Source organism: Ipomoea triloba, chromosome 4 (assembly GCF_003576645.1).
Source record: "Ipomoea triloba cultivar NCNSP0323 chromosome 4, ASM357664v1".
Taxonomy (NCBI): Eukaryota; Viridiplantae; Streptophyta; class Magnoliopsida; order Solanales; family Convolvulaceae; genus Ipomoea; species Ipomoea triloba.
In genome coordinates, this window is record NC_044919.1 from 35227859 (window position 1) to 35251791 (window position 23933).

General features: G+C 34.4%; 4 protein-coding genes across 5 annotated transcripts; 3 read left to right on the plus strand and 1 right to left on the minus strand.

Moving 5' to 3' along the window:
* The first annotated feature begins 898 nt into the window (after nucleotides 1-898).
* Nucleotides 899-5350, plus strand: LOC116016647 (calcium-dependent protein kinase 34-like). The gene is made up of 8 exons (XM_031257001.1): nucleotides 899-1129; nucleotides 1440-2079; nucleotides 2255-2398; nucleotides 2654-2806; nucleotides 3627-3910; nucleotides 4037-4164; nucleotides 4498-4597; nucleotides 4704-5350. Exons 1-8 carry the CDS (start codon nucleotides 1067-1069, stop codon nucleotides 4806-4808), a joined length of 1617 nt encoding a protein of 538 aa, XP_031112861.1. The 5' UTR covers nucleotides 899-1066; the 3' UTR covers nucleotides 4809-5350.
* A 1053-nt stretch (nucleotides 5351-6403) lies between these two features.
* LOC116017643 (transcription factor TGA2.1-like) lies at nucleotides 6404-12404 on the plus strand. 2 transcript variants are annotated; one of them, XM_031258264.1, is made up of 9 exons: nucleotides 6404-6732; nucleotides 7737-7849; nucleotides 8166-8231; nucleotides 8311-8370; nucleotides 9865-9942; nucleotides 10079-10130; nucleotides 10987-11258; nucleotides 11574-11819; nucleotides 11913-12404. In XM_031258264.1, exons 2-9 carry the CDS (start codon nucleotides 7784-7786, stop codon nucleotides 12057-12059), a joined length of 987 nt encoding a protein of 328 aa, XP_031114124.1. In that variant the 5' UTR covers nucleotides 6404-6732; nucleotides 7737-7783; the 3' UTR covers nucleotides 12060-12404. The 2 variants fall into 2 exon arrangements, with proteins under 2 accessions (XP_031114124.1, XP_031114125.1); XM_031258265.1 differs by having other exon boundaries at nucleotides 6404-6649.
* Nucleotides 12405-13312: 908 nt separating this feature from the next.
* LOC116017644 (splicing factor, proline- and glutamine-rich-like) lies at nucleotides 13313-16802 on the plus strand. Its single transcript, XM_031258267.1, has 3 exons — nucleotides 13313-13424; nucleotides 14927-15295; nucleotides 16500-16802. The coding sequence occupies exons 1-3, from the start codon at nucleotides 13407-13409 to the stop codon at nucleotides 16542-16544; spliced, it is 432 nt and encodes a 143-aa protein (XP_031114127.1). The 5' UTR covers nucleotides 13313-13406; the 3' UTR covers nucleotides 16545-16802.
* Nucleotides 16803-17431: 629 nt separating this feature from the next.
* LOC116017642 (T-complex protein 1 subunit eta) lies at nucleotides 17432-23792 on the minus strand. Its single transcript, XM_031258263.1, has 14 exons — nucleotides 23638-23792; nucleotides 22952-23212; nucleotides 22170-22295; nucleotides 21845-22048; nucleotides 21079-21248; nucleotides 20780-20915; nucleotides 20325-20441; nucleotides 20095-20214; nucleotides 19382-19480; nucleotides 19205-19294; nucleotides 18581-18668; nucleotides 18295-18383; nucleotides 18141-18215; nucleotides 17432-17832 (listed from the first exon to the last, which is right to left on the minus strand). Exons 1-14 carry the CDS (start codon nucleotides 23650-23652, stop codon nucleotides 17743-17745), a joined length of 1680 nt encoding a protein of 559 aa, XP_031114123.1. The 5' UTR covers nucleotides 23653-23792; the 3' UTR covers nucleotides 17432-17742.
* Between the last annotated feature and the right edge of the window lie 141 nt (nucleotides 23793-23933).

Genomic DNA, 23933 nt, shown 5'->3' on the forward strand with positions numbered 1-23933 from the left:
ATAACATTATGTATTAAAAAAATGTAACGAAAAAAATGAACATAAATTAATGATATAACATTTATTCACACTTATTATTTTTAGATTTAGACTTTATAGTTTAAAACTGTAATATTATATATCAAAAACTCTAATATATAATTTGTATAAAATAAAGTAATAACATAACATAATTGTAAATATAAATATATAATCAAATACTTAATGTTTTATAATCAATAAGTATTTTATAGCAAAACTGTAATATATTGTTTGTATTAAATAAATAAATTAAGGGTGTGTTTGGTATATGGATTTACATATCAGGAATGAAAATCAAAATCATACTTAGTATTTAGATGTTATTATATTGAGATCAATTGCCTTGATTTTTTTTTTTAACTTTTATTTCCATTATAGAGGGATTCCATAGAATTATAATTTACCACTAGTTTTGCACAAATAGTATATAATGGTCTCAACATATAGATACCTATTGAATATATACGAAATGACAACACATACTTTAAAGTCCAAAATATATATAGAAAGTGATGCATGTTCAATAATTTATTTATAATAAATTATTATAAAAATATGAGTCATGACTTTAGTTAAACTTTGCAACACGACTTGGATTTAATCCAGACCGATTTTTTCACTTTGAAATGTGGACCAAGAAAGTAATTGTCCATTTTAAAGTATATACATTAGAGGAAAAAAGAATTAATTTGGTTTTAAAAAAAGAAATGCTTCTCCTGGAAAATCTGTTGGAACAAAAATCCTTGACCAGTGGAGAAGGTGTGATGCGGCATCCAAATATTTCTGGGCCTCAGATTAGCTCCTTCATTTTCTCTCTCATGTATACACCAATACTATTCTATTCTCTCTCCACTCCCCGGGCCAAAACAATCTTTTGTAGCTACGACACTCCCACAGCCCCCCTACTATTGTCCGCTTTCGCTCTCTCCCCTCCCTCCCGGCCCCGCGCCGCGAAGGCCACCGCTGACCGCCCCGCAATCTCACATCTCCTCTCCTCATCATCCTCCTCCTCTTCCGGGCTCTTCCAATTAAAAAGAAGAAAAAAATGGGGAACTGTTGCTCCGGCGAAGCATCAGCGGAAGCCGCCCCGGAAAACAAGGCCGCCGAGGTGTGTAAAGGAGTAATGTATATATATATATATATATATCTTTTTGAGAAGGAAAGCATTTCATTAAATCATGTCCGAAGACAAAACATTACAAAGATAGGAAGGTGGGTTAGAAAACCACTCTGAACAATCAGACCTAAAAACAAACTGTCTTGCAACAATATGGGTTGCCATGTTCACATTGTTTAGTTTTATTTGTGTGGTTAGGCCTGATTTTATTAGAATTAGTCTCTCCCTAAAAGCTGTTGTTTGCAGGCTATTTAAGGTATCTTCTTTTTTATAATAATCATTCACTTACTATCTCTCTAAGGTGAACGCGGAGGGATCCGCGTCGCATAATGGCGGCGGAGATGAGAATGGCTCCGAGCACGGAAAGGATGGTAATATGGCGACTAAAACGACGCCTCCCTCCCCGGGGCACTCGTCGAAGCCGACGCCGATCGGGCCGGTGCTAGGCCGGCCGATGAGCGACGTGCGGACGAGCTACACGATAGGGAAAGAGCTGGGGAGGGGGCAGTTCGGGGTGACGCACCTGTGCACGGATAAACAGACGGGGGAGCAGTTCGCGTGCAAGACAATCGCGAAGAGGAAGCTGGTGAACAAGGAGGACATCGAGGATGTGAGACGGGAAGTACAGATCATGCACCACCTGACAGGGCAGCCAAACATCGTACAGCTGAAAGGGGCGTACGAGGACAAGCACTCGGTCCACCTGGTCATGGAGCTGTGCGCCGGGGGAGAGCTCTTCGATCGCATCATCGCCAGGGGGCACTACACGGAACGCGCCGCCGCGTCCCTCCTCAGAACCATCGTCCAGATCGTCCACACTTGCCACTCCATGGGCGTCATTCATAGGGATCTCAAGCCCGAGAATTTCCTCCTCCTCAGCAAAGACGAAGATGCCCCTCTCAAGGCTACAGATTTCGGTCTTTCCGTCTTCTACAAACAAGGTACCCACTAACCGTAACCCCTCACGAATCTCAATCTGAGAGACGGGTTAAATATTTGATTAATGAGTCAAATTTTTTAGTGGATCAAATCTTTGCCCTCATTTACATCTATCTATCTATCATTCAATGCTATTCATTCTGAGCTTTCAATTCTTAAATTCATATATATATTCAGGAGATGTGTTCAAAGACATTGTGGGTAGTGCATATTACATTGCACCAGAAGTCTTGAAGAGAAGCTATGGGCCAGAAGTTGATATATGGAGCGTTGGTGTTATGCTATACATTCTTCTTTGTGGTGTTCCTCCTTTCTGGGCAGGTAATTAAGATAGAACCTGTTTGGTAAATAGCCAATCAGTCATTTTTAACATTATGCTCAATTTTAAAAAAAGAAATTTCTTTTTCCAAAGCACCAATCTCTTGATAATAATAATATTTGAATAAACAACTAATTTATTAAACATTTTTTAAAAATCTCCTATTAGCTAAATACTAAACACACCATTGTTTTTAGTACATACATTCAATGAGGATGAGGATTATTAACGATGGATGTTTTGCTATGTGCGTGCAGAATCTGAGAATGGAATATTCAATGCAATTTTGCGTGGGCATGTCGATTTTTCAAGCGATCCATGGCCGGCGATTTCACCCGGAGCAAAGGATCTCGTCAAGAAGATGTTGAATTCCGACCCCAAGCAAAGATTAACAGCATTGGAAGTCCTAAGTATGAATGCATGCATGCATATATGCATCTCCACATTTACATACATATACATTCTTCATCATATCCTCCAATGAATAAGTAAGGGGTAAGATCTTGAAAAATAAGCAAGTACTTAGATCGCCTCGCTGCATACGCCATTAATGCACATCTTGCATTTTATCTTCTCTCACAAGTTTTTAGGCCGGATTTTAGGGCGTGCAAGATGCGTAACAACACAGATCCCAAAATTTGGGGGCCCTAGTCCAACCCTGAATTAATTTTTTTTTTTGCATTTTTCTCTTTGTAATTTTTCTTCAATTCGCAGTTTATTTATACTTGGAAAAAGTGTCAAATAGGCCACTGAACTTATCGCTTTTGTGCAATTAGGCCATTGAACTTAAAAAGTGTGCAATTCAACCATCAAACAAGTAAAATTTGTGCAATTGGACCATTTTTACAAAAATTTTCTGGTAAAATCCAATTATATTACTAACGTATATGTATTAAGAGTGGCATTTTCTTCTACCATACTAGTTGGGAGTCAATATTGAAATGTTTTTAACTCAAATTGAATTAAAAAGTTTTGTAAAAATGGTCCAATTGCACAAATTTTTCTTGTTTGATGGTTGAATTGCACACTTTTTAAGTTCAATGGCCCAATTACACAAAAGCGATAAGTTCAGTGGCTTATTTGACACTGTTTCCTTTATACTTTGATAGGGCCTCGGCCCTTCAAGCTCTGATCCCCAGGACAGGGGACGTGAGGCACCCTTATGTTTGGGGTTCAAATGCATATATATGATGATGATGATGAATGTTTTGGTGTGGATGAAATGATTAGATCATCCATGGATTAAGGAGGACGGAGAAGCACCAGACACGCCGCTAGACAACGCTGTTTTGGATAGATTGAAGCAGTTCAGAGCCATGAACAAGTTCAAGAAAGTTGCTCTCAGGGTCATCGCAGGTTGCCTCTCCGAGGAAGAAATCATGGGGTTGAAGGACATGTTCAGAACCATGGATACCGACGGAAGTGGCACAATTACCCTCGAGGAATTGAAGCAAGGCCTGTCTAAGCAAGGGACAAAACTGTCCGAATACGAAGTCAAGCAACTCATGGAAGCTGTAAGCTACCTACCTAAATCAATTCCATTTCCCATGCCACTTATATATATTGAGCTTCTTAATTTAATTAATTTTATCCTACTTATTATTATTATTTGAAATTCATCCAAAAATTAATTAAACCAGGCTGATGCTGATGGGAACGGCACAATAGACTACGAAGAATTCATTACAGCAACAATGCAGATGAACCGAATGGACAGAGAAGAACATCTATACATCGCATTCCAATACTTCGACAAAGACAATAGTGGGTAAGTAAAAACAATTAAAACATGTGTTTCATCTCAATTAAAAGTTTAAGATGATAGTTAGACTGCATATTTATGTTTATATTATATTTATGCTCAACACACCCCTGTGCGGGCCAATTGCTTTGATGGGCTCCAAGCAACACCATAGTCTCTTACCGCATGACTCTAATACTAAATTGAAGCATGTGTTTTATGTCAACTCAAAGCCTAAACTGATAGTTGGACTGCATGCTCAACAAAAACAACCTTAAACCTACTGCCAAACCAGTTCGAACATGATCAGTCTCGATGTGACCAGTGAAATTTGTGATGTGATTCGTTTGTGACATGCAGCTACATTACAATTGAGGAACTAGAGCAAGCTCTAAGAGAATTCGGCATGAGTGATGGAAAAGACATAAAAGAAATTATTTCTGAAGTCGACTCAGACCATGTAAGTACAACTTAAAGCACAATTCAGGTTTAATTTCATTCAAAACTATATATATATATATATATATGTATGTATTTGAAAATATAATATGATATGATATGTGCAGGATGGGAGGATCAACTACGATGAGTTTGTGGCCATGATGAAGAAAGGCAACCCGGATGCAGCAGCGAACCCAAAGAAACGAAGAGACGTGTCGTTCGAGTCATAGTAAAAATAAAACAAAATAAAACAAAAACGTTTCATTGGATGGATGGGGTTACGTTGTCACGTACGTACGTACATATTATGCATGCATGCAGAGGTGGCTAAGGATCGGGGAATTATTGAAAGAGAGGAAATGCCTGCAGTTATTAGTGAGATGACGACGACTTTAATTAGCTTTGTTAATTACGTTGTTGGCGAGGGAATTGAAGAACATATATATACTACAAATGTGAATATGGATGGATGGATGGAACAAATTTCAGATCATCGCCAATCATGATCATGAGATTCCACAAAGTCGAGGATTGTAGTCCGTGGATATTAATTAAAAAAAAAAAGCAAAACGAAAAACAAAACAAAACCTATCTGTAATTTCCAAGAGCCATCTGGAAGTTTCATTGGTGACGTGAGGAAACTTCTTTTCATTTTAAACAAACACACAAAAAAAAAAGATTCATTGATGATTAACGTTTTACACTGTTAAGGATGTTTAATTTTGTCGGTATTTATAGTACTTAAGTCGTTCATTCCTGGCCTTTTTCACCCTTTAATTTTTATTTATTTTTTTCATTTTTGTTAATTAAACTCATCAATTGCTGTTAAGGTTCACTGTTGATTTAGCAACCAATTTAATTTGATGCCATTGTGTCTATATATCACTTTTTGTCCATATCACAAGAAGAATGATCAAATTAATTACTCATTGCAGTATAAATCAACTTAATCAAATATATCAAGATCAAATGAAAATAAGTCTCTTCGTAAAAAATATGGACTGATCAATATGATCTATTATATAATCAAGATCAAATAAAAATAAGTTTCTTCATAAAAAAATAAATGTGGACTGATTGATATGATCAATTAATATAAGTTAATTTGATGAACAAGGCTAAACATCATTAAAAATGTGATTGTGTTTTTGTAAATATTGTGAACTTTTGTTGTATTTTTGTAAATATTGTGAATTTTTTGTGTATTGGGACAAGTTTGATAATGCATAGTCTGTTAAATTTGCACGGTAAGATGCACTGATATGTTACAACGTAACAAACTTTAATGCAATGTAGTATTGATACATTTTGAGTGAACTATATATCATGTATCACTTGATGCAAATCAAACTTTATATTCACATCCAAAGTTCATAATAGTTACAAAAATGTAACTGCATTTTTCTTAAATTGTCCGCTCTGTCCGTCAAATAATCAAGTATGATTGTTCGAGATTTATGTAGAGGAGAAAGGGACACGCGAGAGAAGGATTCAAATTCGGGTAGGAAGATCAAGGTTTTTGTCTCTTTAAGTTGACCCCACAAAAAAAAATGTCCATTTTGCGCATAATGCGCCAATTGTGCACACTATTTTTATTTTTTATTTTTCCAGATTTTATTTTTATTTTTTATTTTTTTTATCATAACTACAAAAATTTCACAAAAACAACAAAGATTGTCTTAGTGTATCACTGTAATAACCAAAACCTTATCTAAAAAATGCACACGTATTTCTCTGAAAATGTAATTCATAGCGTTTGACTTTTTGAAACTTCGTACCCAAAAAAGTACGTACCTATGCGGCTATGCGTATCTCAAAAGTCAAATTTGGCAATCAAGACATCGAACGCGACCAAGTAGTCTACGTCACTCGTGACGTAGTTTTCCCCCATTTTTCAGCTCTCCGTCGTCGTTTGTCTTCGCCGAGCCAGGGAGGATTTTACCTGTTCTGAAGTCACATCGACGGCGGTTCTTCAGCCCTTGATCAATTTCACTGCTTTACTGAGCAACGCCGCTCGAGGAAATTAAAAACAAGTGAAAAAAACCGGCCAAAAAAGGGGAAAATCTCGAAGGTATTAATAATAAAAAAAAGGAATCGTATTTGCAGGCTTCAACTGGGAGCCACTGGAAACCAGCCTTTGTTTATTCTCGTCGTGTAAGCTTCCCGTTTTTGTTCATGTGATTAGTGAGCTTATCTCAATCGTGCTTTGAAAATTTTGATGATTACTTGATTTCTTTGAATTGTTTTGAGTTAGGAGTTTGATTATAGTTTTGATTCGATTTATCGATATATGGAATACTCTAAGATGATATGCTGATGATTCCTTGATTTTTATTGGCCTTTTCTAATGCGAGAGGGTCTATTTGACTTTAATTTATAAATGATGCCGAGAATAGGATTAAGTCGAGCTAAGAAATTCTTCGTGCTAGGGCTCAGAGTTTGAGCTTGATATGGTTTATGTCTGTATCTATGTTCTTAAGTAATAATCCTGCTTTTGAAGATTATTTCTGAGCAACTTTTTGGTTATACACTTTGATCTAATGATTTGTTTTGTTGATTGGTCTGACTGTAGATCCCTTTATGGCTTAATTCTACCTAAAAAACATGAGCTCCTATGGAAATTAAGTTGCCTGGCTGTGTTATGTTAATGATTACTGTGAATGGGTTTTGTTTTTTAATCAAAGTGCATACACAAAAGAAAATTTTGTTTTGATCTTGAGAGTTGGTTCAAAAGTTCCAGCATAAAAATCAGTCTTTGTATTGGGAACCTAGAAAACTTTTTCTGTTCCATCCCCGACTCTGTAATAATATGAAGTAGTACTATTATTTGGAACATAGACAGAGTTGGAAGATTCATATTAATTTTATACTAGAGTATTATTTAGTCTAATCAAGTATTGATGTTATCTTTAGTAGTTTTTAATATTTGACTCACTGTCAATAAAATACTTTAATCTTGTAATTTTAACATTGAAGTACATTTTATTAGATACTTATCAAGTTATCAGTAAGTGCCAATCTTTAGCCAATAGTGATCTTTCTTATTCCTCTTTCCATCTTTGCTCATGGTGTCTTTTGATGTTTGTTCATGTTGCATTTGCAGAGTTCTCATTTCTGCAAATCCATATATATTGATTTTGTGGTCTGGTTTGTTGCAGAAGGCAATTCAAGTCCCCCACCTGAAGTGATCATTCAATAGTCCATAATGACAGACATCAGTCCTATGACGGATACATCAACTGATGCAGATACTGAAGATAAAAACTCTAGGGTAATCAAAATGCTCTCAACTACTTCATCTCAATTTTCCTAGTGTCAGTACTCAACTCTTTTGGGGATGTTCCAACTCTATTAATTGACACTTAACATTTTGCACACTGGTGCTCAATCTTCCTAAAGTTTCTTTGTTTTTCCCTTTAGCTCATTAAGTGCCTCTTAACTACCTTGCACTTTTTCTATGCCTTGATCATATGTTAAAGATAATGATATGTGGCTGAGGAATCTTTTCCATTTCCCTTCTAGTTGGTCTAGAAAATTTTCCCTTTGTTTGAAGGTAATTATTACCAATTTATTTATGCTGATTACAGTTTCCAAGTGATCAATCTCTAGGCACTGTGGCTTCCAATGGCAGTGACAAGACAAAAGATCAAAAGGTCTACAACTTTTCAATATGAACAAGTTGTTTGAAAAATATGCAGGGATGATAATCTCCAATACTCTTCATGTGTGCAGACACTCCGCAGGCTTGCTCAAAATCGAGAAGCTGCAAGGAAGAGCCGTTTAAGAAAAAAGGTAGCGTCCTCTCTATTTAATTGCCATTTTTTAAAAATATACATTCCAATATATTACCCGTTTGGTTCCTGGAAAATGAATGCAATTTAAATTCCATGGGAAAAAAATTACTGGAAATTTTTTGGTAGGAGGAAAAGAAATTATTGGGAATATTTTTGGTTGGGTTTAGAATTGTAAGGAATAATGAATATAAAGACCAATATGCCCCTACACAATAATAATGATTAAAAGTAATAGTATTTTATAAATTAAAATATTTTAAATTAAAGTATTATAATTATATATTTTATTATAATAAATAATAAATATTATAGCAGTATTTAAATGAGCATTATTTGATAACTTTTCATCTCCAAACTATGTCCAATACAATCAAGTCATATGATGGCAGTTTGGTCATGCTAGGTCGAACTTTGTTCCCAAATGCCATGGAAAAAAAGATACCTAAGATGACCAAAGAAAATCTTCATATTTGAGGAATTCAAGTTCCTTTGGAAAAAAAAATTCCATGAACCAAACAGCAAAATTCAATTTTCCTTCACTTTTAAGAATTCTAGTTCCTTGGAAAAAAAAAATTCAGCTAACCAAACTTAAATCTGTTTTGGCAACATTTCAAATTTCTGTTTTAGTTTTTACTATAAAATATTAATCTACCTTAGATCTCGTTTTATTTTATAAAGAAAATTAATCTACCATAGATTTCCTTCGTGAACCTTGTGGGCAATCTGAAAGTATTGTGGTTATGAAGCAACTCTATGTGGAGTAAGCTATCCATTCAAGTGAAAGAGTACATTTATGTTTCTCTTTTTATTATATTTCAATGTTCTTACATCTCTTCTATGAACTTTTTTTTTTTTTTTGAGTACTACTGACTCTGTTACAATGTAGTATTTGTTCATAGCTACTAGCTACTTTCTCTTCTATGAACTTTTATTATATTTGAAAGTAATATGGATAAGAAGTATCTGCATTGAAAGTAATATGGCTAGGTTTTCTTTCCCAAGTTGCATCAAGAAAGTTAAATCAATTTTGTATCTGCAGTTTCTTGAGTTAACAGCAGCCTTAGAAGCTAGTACATTAAACAACCTGATGAGGTTAAAATAGCTTCCCAGTTAATTGCTGTTTCAATTTCTACATGGTATGAGATTTTCATTCTGCATTTGAAGTTGGCAAAGCTATCTGGTCTATTTATCTCCTACATTGAAGTGGCTTTTGCCCACAGCCCCAAGTTGCTTCCAAAAGAATCAAATTAAAATATCCAGACCTAACTAAAGTTGAGATCAAGGCTTACTTGAGTATTGGAGTTTGTCCTCTGTGTTCACATGAATTTTCTTGATACTGGTTTCAAATTTAAAGAAAGTTAACCCTTGAGGTGGGCATGTGTACTATACATATTTTTCTCAATTGGCTTTATTGTAATAATCTTTATCTCAAATGATGATGATGTGTGAAATTTTAACTCTTCATTCTTTACCTGTGCCATTGCTGCTGTAGGCATATGTCCAACAGTTAGAGAACAGCAGAATGAAGCTGTCACAAATTGAGCAGGAGCTCCAGCGAGCTCGACAACAGGTTTTTTCTGAGCAGTTAATTTGGAGTTGTTACTTAGTCTTAAACTATAACAACATGATGATGATGCTAAATTGCAGCATTACTAGTCTTTGTAACTGAACAGTTTAATTTATGAAGCATTCTTTTTTCATTGAAGGGCATATTTATTTCAAGTTCAGGAGATCACTCGCAATCCATGAGTGGAAATGGTATACATTTGTGCTTTTGAATCATGACATTATGCTTCTCATTTTATGTTTAAAATTCTGATTTCCCTATAAAGTGCACATTAATGTAAATTATTGCTTGTTAATGCAAGGTATATCAAATGTTTTTTTGTAGAATTGCTGAAGATCTCACAAGATGATGCAATAATAGAGACATAATATTATCCTTTTCTAAATTACTGTATTGTCTGATATACTTTGGTCAAAGAGCAAAGAACTTTGCCTGATATGGCTAAACATAGATTGGAGTTTGAGGATGAAACTAATAATTAACTAGCGTAGGAAGTCCAAATTATGTAGTCACACGCAAATCTCAACACCTTATATGCTATGTTACAAACTATGTTTTGTAACTATTTGGAACTCTATGAATTATATGCCCTATATTAAGACACTATGGTCCTGGCTGTCCAGGATCAGCAAGTAGTGCTGAAATTCAGAGTTGAATTGTTGGAGATCTAAAAAGTAAGTTCATATGAAAGAGGAAAAGAGAGCACAGAAAGAGGAATGTAGATCCTCTATGCAGTGCAGAATATATAACATGAGAAAAGGTCTGTGTACAGCAGTTGGTCAAATATTTGGAAATCTAGATTATAAGATGCTCATATAATCATATTTGAAATACAAGGGCTTTAGACCTTTGTTGTGTTTTGGGCGTAAACTAGAGTTTAGTGAAAGCATGGAAGGGGTTCATGGTAACTCCTTGTGAACTTAATTTCTGATTGAGCACCATGTTGTGTGATAAAAAGGTCTATATTTGAACCCTTTTGCAACTCATTTATGACCCATTTTATGGTATCTATTTGAATTCATGTTACATAAACTCTTATTCTTCTAGGAGCCATGGCATTCGATGTAGAATATTCACGTTGGGTGGATGAGCAAAATAAACGTATCAATGAGCTAAGAGGAGCTGTTAATTCTCATGCTGGTGACGGTGAACTTCGCATTATTGTGGATAGCATCTTGGCACACTATGATGACATTTTCAGGATAAAAGCAGATGCTGCAAAAGGTGATGTCTTCCATATTTTATCAGGCATGTGGAAAACTCCTGCTGAAAGATGCTTCCTATGGTTGGGTGGATTTCGTTCATCTGAACTCCTTAAGGTATGGGCCACTTTTTATTTCCTTGTCTAAAATGATTACACAAGGTTGGTAAAGCCGGTCTTTTGCTCTTCTTCAATGGACATGTGACTTTCTAGGAATTCTTTTCTCTATAAAACTAATGTAGATTTTAGTAACATATGTGGGAATCTTATAGCCACTAAACCTACTTAGACAGTTTTTGTTCACTGATTTGCTAGCAACATTGTAATTGTGTTGCATGTTGCATTTTTCTTGAACAATACTTGCGATGCAACTTTATCTGTTTTCTTTTTAATTTATCAACTAGTTTCTAGAGTCTGACACGTGTGTTTGTAGTTGCTTATAAACCATTTGGAGCCTTTAACCGAACAGCAGTTATTGGCCATCCACAACTTGCAAGAGACATCTCAACAGGCTGAAGATACCTTGTCCCAGGGAATGGAGGCATTGCAGCAATCCTTGGCTGAGACGCTGATCGGGACTCTTGGCTCTTCAAGCTCATCAGGAAATGTTGCGAATTATATGGGTCAAATGGCCATGGCAATGGGGAAGGTTGGAGCTCTCGAGGGGTTTATATGCCAGGTGTTCGATCATTGTTTTCACTCATTTAATACACGCCTATTTATTTCAATTTACAGCAATATATAGGGTTGGATGATAAGATGTTGATTTCAGGCTGATAAGCTGCGGCAGTCGACATTGCAACAACTGCATAACATATTGACTACTCGCCAATCAGCCCGCGCTCTTCTCGCCATCAACGACTACTTCTCACGCCTTCGAGCACTAAGTTCTCTCTGGCTCGCTCGTCCTAGGGAGTAACTAACTTCCTTTACGCAACCCAATGAAGATTCATAGGGGCACTTGTATATGAGAATTCTCTGCCTAGAAGTTGTGATCTTGCTCGATCCCTCCAGTTTTGGAAGCCAGTGCTGCATTTATCCCTAATTATCGAGATTTCGTGACACCATTATAGTTAACTTGTTCATGTTGTACGGTTTATACTTCCTGTTTATCCGGTGTTGTCTGAACATTAGTGTTACAGTTGCTAATTTGTAATATAGATATAGATGTGATGTGGCTCGTGAATTGTTATATGTAATCTTTAGCATATCTAACAGTAACAGTGATGCATAATGGAAAGGCTACAATGTTGATGACCTCCCATGTGTGAAGTGTAATACAATGCTTTTGATGTTTTTTGTTTTTTTTTTTGGAAAAATTATTTCCGGTATTTTGTAATTAAATTAAGTTTTGATTAATTTAGAGTCAGATTACTATTGAAGTTCATACAATGATTAGTTATCTATTGTTGGAACTCATTTGAGGACAAGTTCTTTTGTTGTTGAGACAAGTTTCCTTGTCGGATTTCATTTGAGAATTAACTTCCTCATCATTAATTTTCCATTCAATAGTTTCAATTCAATATTAAAACATTAGATTTAACTTGTTTTACTCTTTTTCTTCATTTTTTTTTTCTTTTTTTTTTTAGATTATAATATCACTAAAGTGGATCTTTTGATTTGTATTATATATATATATATATAAAATTAAAATCTAACCCGAAATATAAATATGTGTGTAAGAATTCCACATACCAAGGACAGAAGAAGTGAAGAACTAGTCGTTCGTACAAGCACATGAGCTACATGATTTGCTGATCTCTTGACATGGCGAACCGTAACGTTCCCAATGCCATTAGCAATCATATTAATTAGAGCAGAAGTTTAAACAATCAAACTCCACAATGATGTCATGCACAGAGCGACGCTTCCTTCACTGCCATCGAATCATGGGAAAAGGTATATATGTTAACCCGCAATAAAATACTGAATAAAATTACATTATTTCGTCCATTAAATATGTAAAATTAAGTCTATATTGTACTTGAGTGGTTCACCGAAACTTTTCTTAATCAGGAGGTCTAATTGTGCTATTTTTTGATTTAGGGGTAAATTTAACTCTTTTTTTTTTTTAAATGCAAAATGAAATCTCATTTTTATTTAACATGTGGTAAACTAATTAAGTACGCTAATTTTTTAGAGATCCATAAAAAAAGGGAGAGAGGAATTGAAGGTATAAATATGGGTGAGAATCATTTAGGCAAGTGAGAAGAGGACTGCATCCTCTATCCATTCTCCGATCCTCCATCTCCACCCCGCCATCGCCATGGATGTCCATATGGAGGTAAGCAACACCAAGCTGTATTCTTTTTAAAATTTTTTTGGATTTATTTCTGATCTCTATATTTTTATTTTTAATTTTATTTTTAAAATTAAAAATCAGTTTTGTAGTTATATACATTCGTGATGATTTCGTTGGATAATGCTAATGATTAATGTGTTTTGATGTTTCATTTATTGGATAATTGTTTGAATTGATTATCATTTCATGTTTAATTTGCAGCTCCTGCATATATGCATGCGGATTAATCTTAAATATATGCACACATACCTCCTACTAAAATTATATTATTTGATCTTAGGAGTTGGGATATATATATGGCAAAATCTAATATAAAATCATTCATGAGACGGGTGCTTTTATAAATATTTCTTATTATTTGGATTTCCCTATTACACTTTTCTTAAGGAATAATCAATCAATTTATTTGGATTAGTATTATATATATTTTCTCATAAGTCATAATTATTGAACTCCTAAATATTATATTTTTTTTGTTAAAAATATTACTACATTTTTTCTTATAAAAACAAACAATTTATCCCTAATTAGTATTACATTTTCCAGCATATGTATTACTCCTTCTCGTCGCATTTTATGTGTCTGATTCGATTAACGAGACTTGACGGCAGTTATTTCTACTTCAACTTTTCATAATGTTAAGTTTAATATTATTATATAAAATTCATATATTTAAAAACTACATTAAAAATAGGAAAAATGATCCAATAGACTTTCCAACTTTACTAAAAAGTGCAATTAGGCCCTTCAACTTTAAAAAATTTAAACTTGCCATTTTAGGGCATATAAACCCAGTAGTCGGTTATTCACCATGAATAACCGATTATTTAAGATTCCGGCTACATTTCAGTGAATAAAAATTTCGGAGACCATAATTTTTATTTTTTATTTTTTTAAAATCAGGTGGCCGAATGAGAGGACGACCACCAGCAGTCGCCTTCTCCATTGAAGATGGCGACCTCTGGTCTTCCTCTCCGATGGAGAAGGCGACCATCTCCAGTGGAGAAGATGACTAGTACGGTCGTCTTTTTCGGTGGAAATGGTTACCGGTAATTGTTTTTAACAGTGTTGAACAGTGATTAGCAGCGATCAATGGTGGTCAACGTCGATAATTTACCATAACCTGTTGGTTACTAGTAAATTAGACTTGTTTGTCTTATTTTGATAAGTTCGAGTGTTTAATTATATATTTTTTAAAGTTGAAGGACCTAATTACACTTTTGAGTAAAGTTGAAAGGTCTATTTGACATTTTTCCTTAAAAAAATACTACTCCGTATTAAACAAATAAACAAAATTAAATTTAAAAAGAATTAAAAATACTAAAGAAAGTATAGAGGGAATACATTTCCATCTTATCTAACCTGTCTCACCTTAAGATATGCCTACATGGCTACATACATATTTTGATTGCATTGCATTGCATTTTTGATTGATTAGCTACGATGAGTAGTAAATTAAAAAAGAATGAATGAATTGAATACAGAGGCCGAGGAGGTCAGTGCCACAATTTGGGGGATGGGACCAGAAAGGGGGAGGAGGTGGAAGCGGCGGAGGCGAGGAGGGTACAAATTACACAGTGGTTTTCACGCAAGCCAGAGCCGACAGAAAACAACACAAGACCGAGTTACCCACTGCCCCTCCCCTTCATAATACCACCAACAGCGCCTTCGCAATCCCGCCTCCCCACCAGAGCGCCTTTGCAATCCCGCCCCCACACCAGAGCGCCTTCGCCATCCCGCCCCCACACCAGAGCGCCTTCTCAAATCCGCCCCCACACCATAAACAACAACTTCATCTTCATCACCATCATCATCAAAACACCACTGTAACCATTAATGATGCTTCTGTTAAGGTTCTCTCTCTCTCTCTCTCTCTATATATATATATATATGTATATATATGTGTGTGTTCATAATCACGGTATACAGGAATGTTTGGAAGCATGCAATCATGTAATAATTGTCGAACTACTGAAGGATTACACCGCACTTACTACGTGATTGCACGCTACGGGATACAAGAATGTTTGGAAGTCGTTGCAGTGCAATCACGTAGTAATTGTGGTGCAACTATTTAGTAGTTCGCATGTTAAGACTGGTTCGCATTGATTACGATATTTTTGACCACTAAGTTATACTGATATAGTTTTTTCTCCTCAATTGTAAATACATCAAAACTTTTTCTCTCAATTATCCTTGAAGTGGTTAATTTTACCCAATTTTTAATATAATTAAAGTAATTAATTATAAAACATCCAACTTGAAAATGTAAAATTTGAAGTAGTTTTATATAATACTAAGAGTTTGAATAAAATACACTATGTCATTAACTAAGAGTTTAAATTGTAGAAAAAGCTTCCAAATTTAAGTTTCTAGGCTACATACTCTCTTACATATGAGAGTTCTATTAATGGCTGGGTTAAATTAGCCACTTTGAGATAATTAAATGGGAAAATATAATATGTTGATATTTGAAGAGAAAAATGACTATATCACTATAATTTAGGGATCAAAATTATTATATTTTATATGTATAGTATATTTTGGTTTTGTTGTGATTCATGTCCCTTGGTCAAATGCATGCACATGGGTCATAAGTCATAACATGTTAATTTGGTCATGGACAAATGAACCAAATTCAATTCAAAGTCTAGTTTTTATAATAATGGTAAATGGTAAATTTTGAAAAAAGTAAGAACATTTCACGCATTTTAGATTGAATTTGGTATCGGAAAATATTGTGTACTCCCATTTTCTACTCTCAAATTTTACTCCCATAAGCAAAATCTTGATGTTTACACTTGTATTGGGACCCAAATGAAAAAAGTAGCTTATCAGTATGGCCACATCCATGAGTACAATTTAATGAGTAAGATTTGGGAGTCCATGTAGTAGAACTATTCTGCATTAGTAGTAGTATATTAGTTTAGAAGCATCTCCAATACATACACAACTATTATATATCTCTTTAAGCAAACATATTATTACGTAGTATTATTTATTTATTTGTTATAATTTGTAGTTTCTAATACATGTGAAGTTGTTTTGTTTGTGCAGAGGAAAAAGGGGGTTCTTTCCTGCTTTAGCTGTTTTAGTGGTTGATTAATGTAATGTACATGGTTTCAAAAAAAAAAATGTAATGTACATCCCAACCTGGAAGATGAATAACATCCATGTTGTATATCATCAATATCTATCTATATCTTCCTATTTATAATTTGCATTAATTTAACACTTTCACAGTCTATATGACATGATCAGAGATGTCCAAAATGCTTTGTAACCGGTAGAGATCAGACCCAGATGTATGCATGTTTCATATGTTTTTATAACATGAAATTGCATCATCTTTTATCTTTACAACCAATTTAACTTGTCTGTATGTGTTTATAAATTATATATGGTAATGCATTATTTCCCCGTACCATACTCCGAAAAGGGAACAATGAAATATATTACACATAATTACTCTTATATTTATTATTAAAAAAAAGTGTAACAATTATTTCATATAATTTCTTTAGATCGATATGAAATATACATTGTACTAAAATATCAAATAAATCCTCAAATTAGAAACATTCAAGTGCACTTGTAATATAGCGCATTTTGATTAATTAGCCTAGACCAAAATATCTATCTTGTATTGTAGATCTAGTCCAAAAATAACATTTAAATTTTGTATTTATAATTGACACATTCTGTACCTACAGTTGACAATTTTTATATATGTAGTTATCATATTATGTATGTACCTGTAACTATCATATTATGTGTCAGCAATTAGAGTTATTTATTCATGTGTACAGAAACTGTTAATTATAAATACAAAATGTATTAACTGAAGGCACAAAATACTTGTATCAGGTTCACAATACAATATGAATAAGGATTGCAACTAGTCATAGAGTATTATGCCCTGTCAGAAGTATTTTTACGCACTAAACTCATCATTCTCAATTGGAACTACAAGAAGGAACAAAGACAAAAAAAAAAGGAAATCTCATAAAATAAAATAAAAAACAATAAAGGAAATACATTTCAGGATCTGAGATCCGATCCGAAAACAAAACTGCAGATCCAACTGTCAAAAATTCTGATACAGTTTTTTATCAGTGTACCAATAAGTGCCAATTGTTGAACATACAATCACACCATGAAATGAGCCAATTCAAATCCTCTCCATTTTCTATAGTATTAATTTTTGTTTTCTTGGAACAGAAAATCAGGGAAAATTGTAAAATTTAGGTGGAGAACTAGAGATAATTAGTTGACAAGAGATGCTTCAAACAACACAAACCTATCGCCTCCTCATACCACGACCACGGGGTGCAAATCCACGCCCTCTGCCGCCCATGCCACCTGCAGCTTCTCCCTGGGCACTCTCAGACTGCATAGGAAGACAGAATGGATTATTGTTTCCAAATGGTTCAAGTATAGAAAGCGTGAATGAAATAGCTGTGCTACAACAGCAAGTGATAAAATATTTACATGATATAAACTAGTTAACATGTACATAATATATAGCCTGGACAAATGGGGTATTATATGGGGTCATAACCACCGTCATCCAAGAAGCAGAGCCGATATTATGTTCAATAGGAACTTAAGAGGAATTGTAAAATGTCGTATTGCCAGTATGTTTATATATTAGAGCAATGGAGTTCAACATAAAATGGTAAACCTGAAACAAATTACCTTGGGGTTCTTCACTGTTTCATCCACACTAAGGATAAGGCAAGCTGCTTCGGTAGCTGCGTTTATGGCATTTATCTGAAAAGAGATCAAGATTGTAATTTAAAAGACACTAGGAAGGCAAGAAAGAAATAAAAAGCGGTAAAAGTCAATGCACCTTCACAACAGATGGTTCCCACACAAAATTAGCAAAAGAATCAGCTATTCCACCAGTATTGATATCCACTCCATAAGGTGCACCCTCACCTGTTTCATGGACTTGCAGCATTAATAACAAACAAATCTAAAGAGGAAAGGTTATAGAACCACTATCTTAAAAAATATATATATACAAAGTTAAAAATTAAACTTAAATAAGAAACCAAATTCCAAAATAAATACCATAAATCCTAACCAGCCAGACTTCACATACCAATATATCAACTAAATATAAGTAGGCTCACCTGATTGGAGGGCATGTTTTTGTCTAAGTTTGTTCAACACATCAGTTGCATCAAAACCAGCATTGTCACAAAGTTGGCGTGGAATAATCTGCATTCAGAAAAAGAGTCTTTAAAAAAAAATTTAAGCATGCACAAACACACAATTAACAATTTTATTTTAAAACAAAAAAAAAAAATTATTTCAGAAAACTCAATGTAATAGCAAAAATATCACATTATCCCATAATTGCATATTGTTCACACATCTATGGTGAAGAATCTAGCACAGCATGGGAACCTAACAATCATAAAACTTTTAATGGAATAATGACATTAGCAAGACAAATATGTTCAGGAATTGAAATAAGCCAGGGACAAAAATACGGCATATATAACAAAGAGCATGCAATAATTTGCAATAATAAAACATATGGCCTACTTTGCTCACTGCAACCAAGAAACTTCAAGCCTACACAAACACATTGGGATAGACTCATAGACATCTGAACATACTGAAACACTGTTTTATAAATATAAACAATGCAGAAAAGGGTAAATAAATACTCTGTAACACTCCAGTACAAGGCACAGATTAAACCATTCACACAACTAAAATTAAACACAAATCAGTACACGATGTACTACCTCAAGGGCTTTGGCATATGAGTTTATAAAGAGTTGAGATTTCCCTTTTATTGTGCGTGCATGCTGCCTTAAATAACGGCTAATCTCCATCTGCACCCAGCAATATATTTCATTATCAAGTTGTTGAGATCATTGAAACCAGATATGGAGAATTACAGAATGGTGCTAAGGTCTTACATCTATCGCGCCACCACCAGCAACAACAGTAGAGTTTTTCATAGCTCTTCTAACAATCATAATTGCGTCGTGCAAACTTCTCTCAGCTTCTTCAATGAACTAGTATAACTCAAGAAGTCAAATTAGGATCACCAAATAAAACAAGGGCATAACATTTAGTCATTATTTTATCAAATTAAATTCCACTATAACTCTTTTTTTTATCAGACCAAAGAACTCAGTATCCACTATCCACACTTAGCTACAGACATCATGAATTCACAGCTATTCCTATTCAATATCATTAGCATGCTTCTAATAAATGTACTAAAGAAATTTTATTAAATTATGCAATTTGACTCATTTTCAACTTTAAGATTGGACACTAAAAATTTCAATTTTTTTTGAAAAAACTTAGGCATTCAAGAAGTACATTAAAATATCATCATTTTTAGAATATAACTTTTGTAAGAATTTAGTGAATAAACAAAATACATTAAAATACTATAAACAATAAAAATTCAAACTTCAGAATCTTCACAATGGTAATAATACTACAAAAATAAATTAACTGTAGATTACATTTGGTGCAAGGGCATTCAATTCATTTTTGTTGGAGTGCTACCACAGAATATGGGTAGCTAAAAGATGAGTGTGACCATCAGCAATCACTCCCTTAAACAAATGCTTTTTAAGTGTCCCAAAAACATATGTTAGTGTGCAATAATATCTACCTGATCAGCTCCACCACGAAGAACAATGGTAGCAGTCTTGCCAGATGGGCATCCACTAAATATGTTGAACCGCTCATTTCCTACTTGCCTCTCCTCAAAATTCTCACATGATCCGAGAACCTTCTCCACAGAAAAACACAGTTGGTAAAACATAAACAAAAAAGGATCCTGAAAATATTAGAGCATGCTTGCCATAGTATTTCTTAAATTTATGGGGAAAAAAGAAACACCTCATCAATAACGTTGTTCACAGTTGTCTGCACTGTTCCACCAGTAGCAGCTGCTACCCTCTGCAGATCCTCCTCAGTAACACGGCCAGCACAGAATATATCCCGATCTGCAAAATACTGGCCACAGAACAACTTGATCAATACATATTGATCTCCATTAGAGAAGAGCTTAAATGATACAATCTTCCTTGCAAAGGCATAAAGTGTTTTTGGGAAATGGCAGCACCATAGAAAGACATTATAATTGAAATTTGTGGATGAATAAAAAGAATCGAAAAATGCATGTTTACTGAGGTATACATGAAACTGAAACTTCTATATAGCTTTGTGAATAAATAAATCAAACAGCAGGACAGAATCAGAGTATAAACAAATTATAGTATGAGTGCTACTTTTCCTTTGAAAATCAAGGTGAAAAATAATTACAACTATAAGTTACAAAGCTTTCACCGAACCTGTGTAGCCAGATCACCAATAGCAAGTCGAGACAAAACAACTTTGGCCCCACTCTTGACACATTTATCCAACTTGTCATAAATGATATTCCACTCTGCATCAACTATTGATTGATACTGTGATGGATCAGAAAGCCTGTTATAAACAATGGTTATGTAAGCTAAGCAGTTTCAATCATGTGGCTTGTGAAAATAATAATAATAATAATAATAATAATAATAATAACAATAATAATAATAATAACAACAACAACAATATTCAAAAGAAAATATAAATATTATTTCCAAAATAATGATACCTTATCTCTGCGTTTTCTTTCTCTGATTTCAGTTCCAATTCTATGTTGAGTAAAAGTATCTTGGGATTTACAAACTTCTTAGGCTGTTGTTCAAAACCAGCATATGAAAATGTCTTCTTGAAGGCAACACCATTTACAAGGAATGAATCCCGCATAGTACCTCCAGGAACCTACGTATTTTATTTTAAAAGAACAAAGTGTAAGGCATACATTCACAGCATTAAAATAAGCATTGAAAAAGATACAGAGGCACATAAACATAAAGGATGAGAAAATAAGGTTAAATTATATAATGCAACTCTCAAGATGGTTAGCATGGGTATCCAGTTTCAATTAAAAAATACCCCTAATAACCTCAACATCTTCTTTTTTACACTCCCAGGCACACATTACACTTTGTGAGTAAAAGCAACCACAAATGAATATGTTATTAATGTGATGTCACACTGTACCATCCACAGATCACAGTAATGTCAATTTTTAGGTTTGTACTCACAAAATAATAGTAGTATACCCTTCCCAATAATATCAAGCTTTTTAAACTCAAAACTTCAACATGAAGGAAGAATTTTCAGAGCATTAAATATGTAATGTATCTAAACAAGCATTAGCATCAGTGAACTCATTCATGTAGCATAAGTTGTCCAAGTGTCAGAAAGCATAAATGAGGAGACCCCATGCCAATTAAGCAAACAAATCAAACCACTTCAAAGCCACATCCATCAAAGCCAGCTAAATCTAGTAGGCCTCAAAATATAAGTTATACCTTCTTGATTCCAATCATATTCAGCCTGTCTTCATTTCCAATTGCAATAACAGCATCAACAACCATGGATGCAAAAAACTCCTTCTCCCCACCAATGAGTTTTGATGATAATGTTGTAGCAGCACATTTAGCTAGCAGATTTTTCTTTTCATCCATGCTCTTTCCCTCTATGCTAATAGCCAATTCTTTCACTTTCTCAGTAGCCTATCATAGCTTAAAGGATGTTAGAAATACGCACAAGGTATTATGACCCAACCTGTTCTAACTTAAGACTACAGGCAACAACCCCACAACATTATGGAGGAGGGTGGGCAAGAAAACCTACCAAATTGCAAGCAGTTCGGAAACTGCGAATCAGATTTTGAGGGTGCACTCCATCTTCAATAAAAGGCTTGGCTTCCTTCAGAAATTCTCCTGCAAGCAGAACAACTGTAGTTGTTCCATCCCCAACCTGCAAGAATGAAATATTTAATTAGAATAACAAAAAGGAAAGCGGCACTTCTATTGCAATCACAACATGAAGGCAACAATTCTGAACTGAAGGCAAGGCATACATATAGTAGAGAAAATTAAACAGGAATGAGAACAGTTCAGTCATGCTATGTCTAAAAGAAAACCTGCATCGTTTAGTCTCTTAATGAATAATGATATGAGATTCATATAAGGATCATATATTAATCATTAGGTATTCTCTATTAAGAACACTCCGAGCGCACCAATTGCATTTGAAAGAATTCATGACTAAGATGAAATTTTTTTATTGCTATAGAAACTAAAGCACAGAGCAAAACATAACCACATAATGTACGCCTTGATTTTATTGATTGTTTAGATGCTACATGCCTCTTCGGAACATTAAAAAGGAGTATATCTTATGCTCCCAGTCTCCCACCATTCACATTCAGTGTCTCGTTTACTATCAGCCCAAAATATGGACTACTTTCATAAAGCAAAAAACTTCACCCTAAACTATCAGTAACATTTTGATTGGGAATCAATGACCATCACTTTTAAGTTTTAATAATGTAGGCCCACTCTTAGAACACCTAAAAACTTTCAAATTCATCAAAAAAAATTAATATGGAAACAAGAAAGACCATATAATACCTCAGAATCCTGAGATTTGGCAATATCAACAAGTATTTTTGCAGCAGGGTGAACAATGTCCAGAAGCTTCATTATGGTAGCACCATCGTTTGAGATAGTAGTGTTCCCCTTATCATCGTGGATCAACTTGTCCATACCCCTTGGACCAAGGGTAGTCCTCACTACATCTGCCACAGCCATACATGCATTTATGTTGCTTACTAACTGTGCCTTCCCTTGAGAAGTATCTGTCCCTTCCTTGAGCAATATGATTTGCGGTTGCTGTAGAACAATCACCACCAAATTAAAGAATAATACAATCCTAAACAAATCCAAGATGCAACAACATTCAAGGTTTCACTACACAGTCTAACGGATAATTGGTAAAGCAATATATCAACAAATCTACGCTTCTGCCCACCAAAACTTAGCTAAATAAATTACATTTCGTATAACTGAGCTTAAACGGGGTTAAATACCGATTACATTATGAACTATTTCTACTTTCATTACCCTCCCATCCCCAAATAAACTTTTAAGAAACTTAAGGCGTGCATTGAGAAAGATAAATTATACTACAAACTCGAATTCCTGGATTCTTGTTTCCTACTTTCATCTTGCATATTGCGTCCAAAAATAATAATAATAATAATACTAAAAATCCATGACGTCAGAGAGGACAGGATAGAGAGAAAGAGAACGCTTACAAGCATAGCCGCCATTCTGTTGCCGATCTGAAGAATCAACCTCTCGAATTACACAGTGAAAGTGTTTGGCGGTGTGTTAATACAGAAGAGAAGAAAGCAGTGAGAATGAGTAGGGTGTAGGGTTCTAGTTCCTTCTTCTGGAGAAGCTGGCGAAGGGAAATGAAACTTTTGAGTTAATTAAACTGTGGCCCCTAAACGTTTGAGTTTTCACATTTAACTCCTCAAATATTCAAATAATATATGTTACACTTTCATCCCTAGAATAGTAAAATGTTATCGGATGACATTTGGTTTAT

Bases quoted from the DNA above. Each gene is read 5' to 3' on its own strand.
- LOC116017642 (XM_031258263.1), bottom strand. The intron at 19,481-20,094 runs GTAGATATTATT...GAGTTATACTAG, and splicing joins TTCGTGGTGGAGCTGATCAG to TTCATTGAAGAAGCTGAGAG. The intron at 18,669-19,204 runs GTAGTACATCGT...TTCTGAATGCAG, and splicing joins CATATGCCAAAGCCCTTGAG to ATTATTCCACGCCAACTTTG.
- LOC116017644 (XM_031258267.1), top strand. The intron at 15,296-16,499 runs GTTCTCTCTCTC...TTGTTTGTGCAG, and splicing joins TTAATGATGCTTCTGTTAAG to AGGAAAAAGGGGGTTCTTTC.
- LOC116017643 (XM_031258264.1), top strand. From the start codon at position 7,784: ATGACAGACATCAGTCCTATGACGGATACATCAACTGATGCAGATACT. The intron at 7,850-8,165 runs GTAATCAAAATG...TGCTGATTACAG, and splicing joins CTGAAGATAAAAACTCTAGG to TTTCCAAGTGATCAATCTCT. The intron at 8,232-8,310 runs GTCTACAACTTT...TCATGTGTGCAG, and splicing joins ACAAGACAAAAGATCAAAAG to ACACTCCGCAGGCTTGCTCA.
- LOC116016647 (XM_031257001.1), top strand. From the start codon at position 1,067: ATGGGGAACTGTTGCTCCGGCGAAGCATCAGCGGAAGCCGCCCCGGAA. The intron at 2,807-3,626 runs GTATGAATGCAT...TGAAATGATTAG, and splicing joins AACAGCATTGGAAGTCCTAA to ATCATCCATGGATTAAGGAG. The intron at 4,165-4,497 runs GTAAGTAAAAAC...TGTGACATGCAG, and splicing joins TTCGACAAAGACAATAGTGG to CTACATTACAATTGAGGAAC.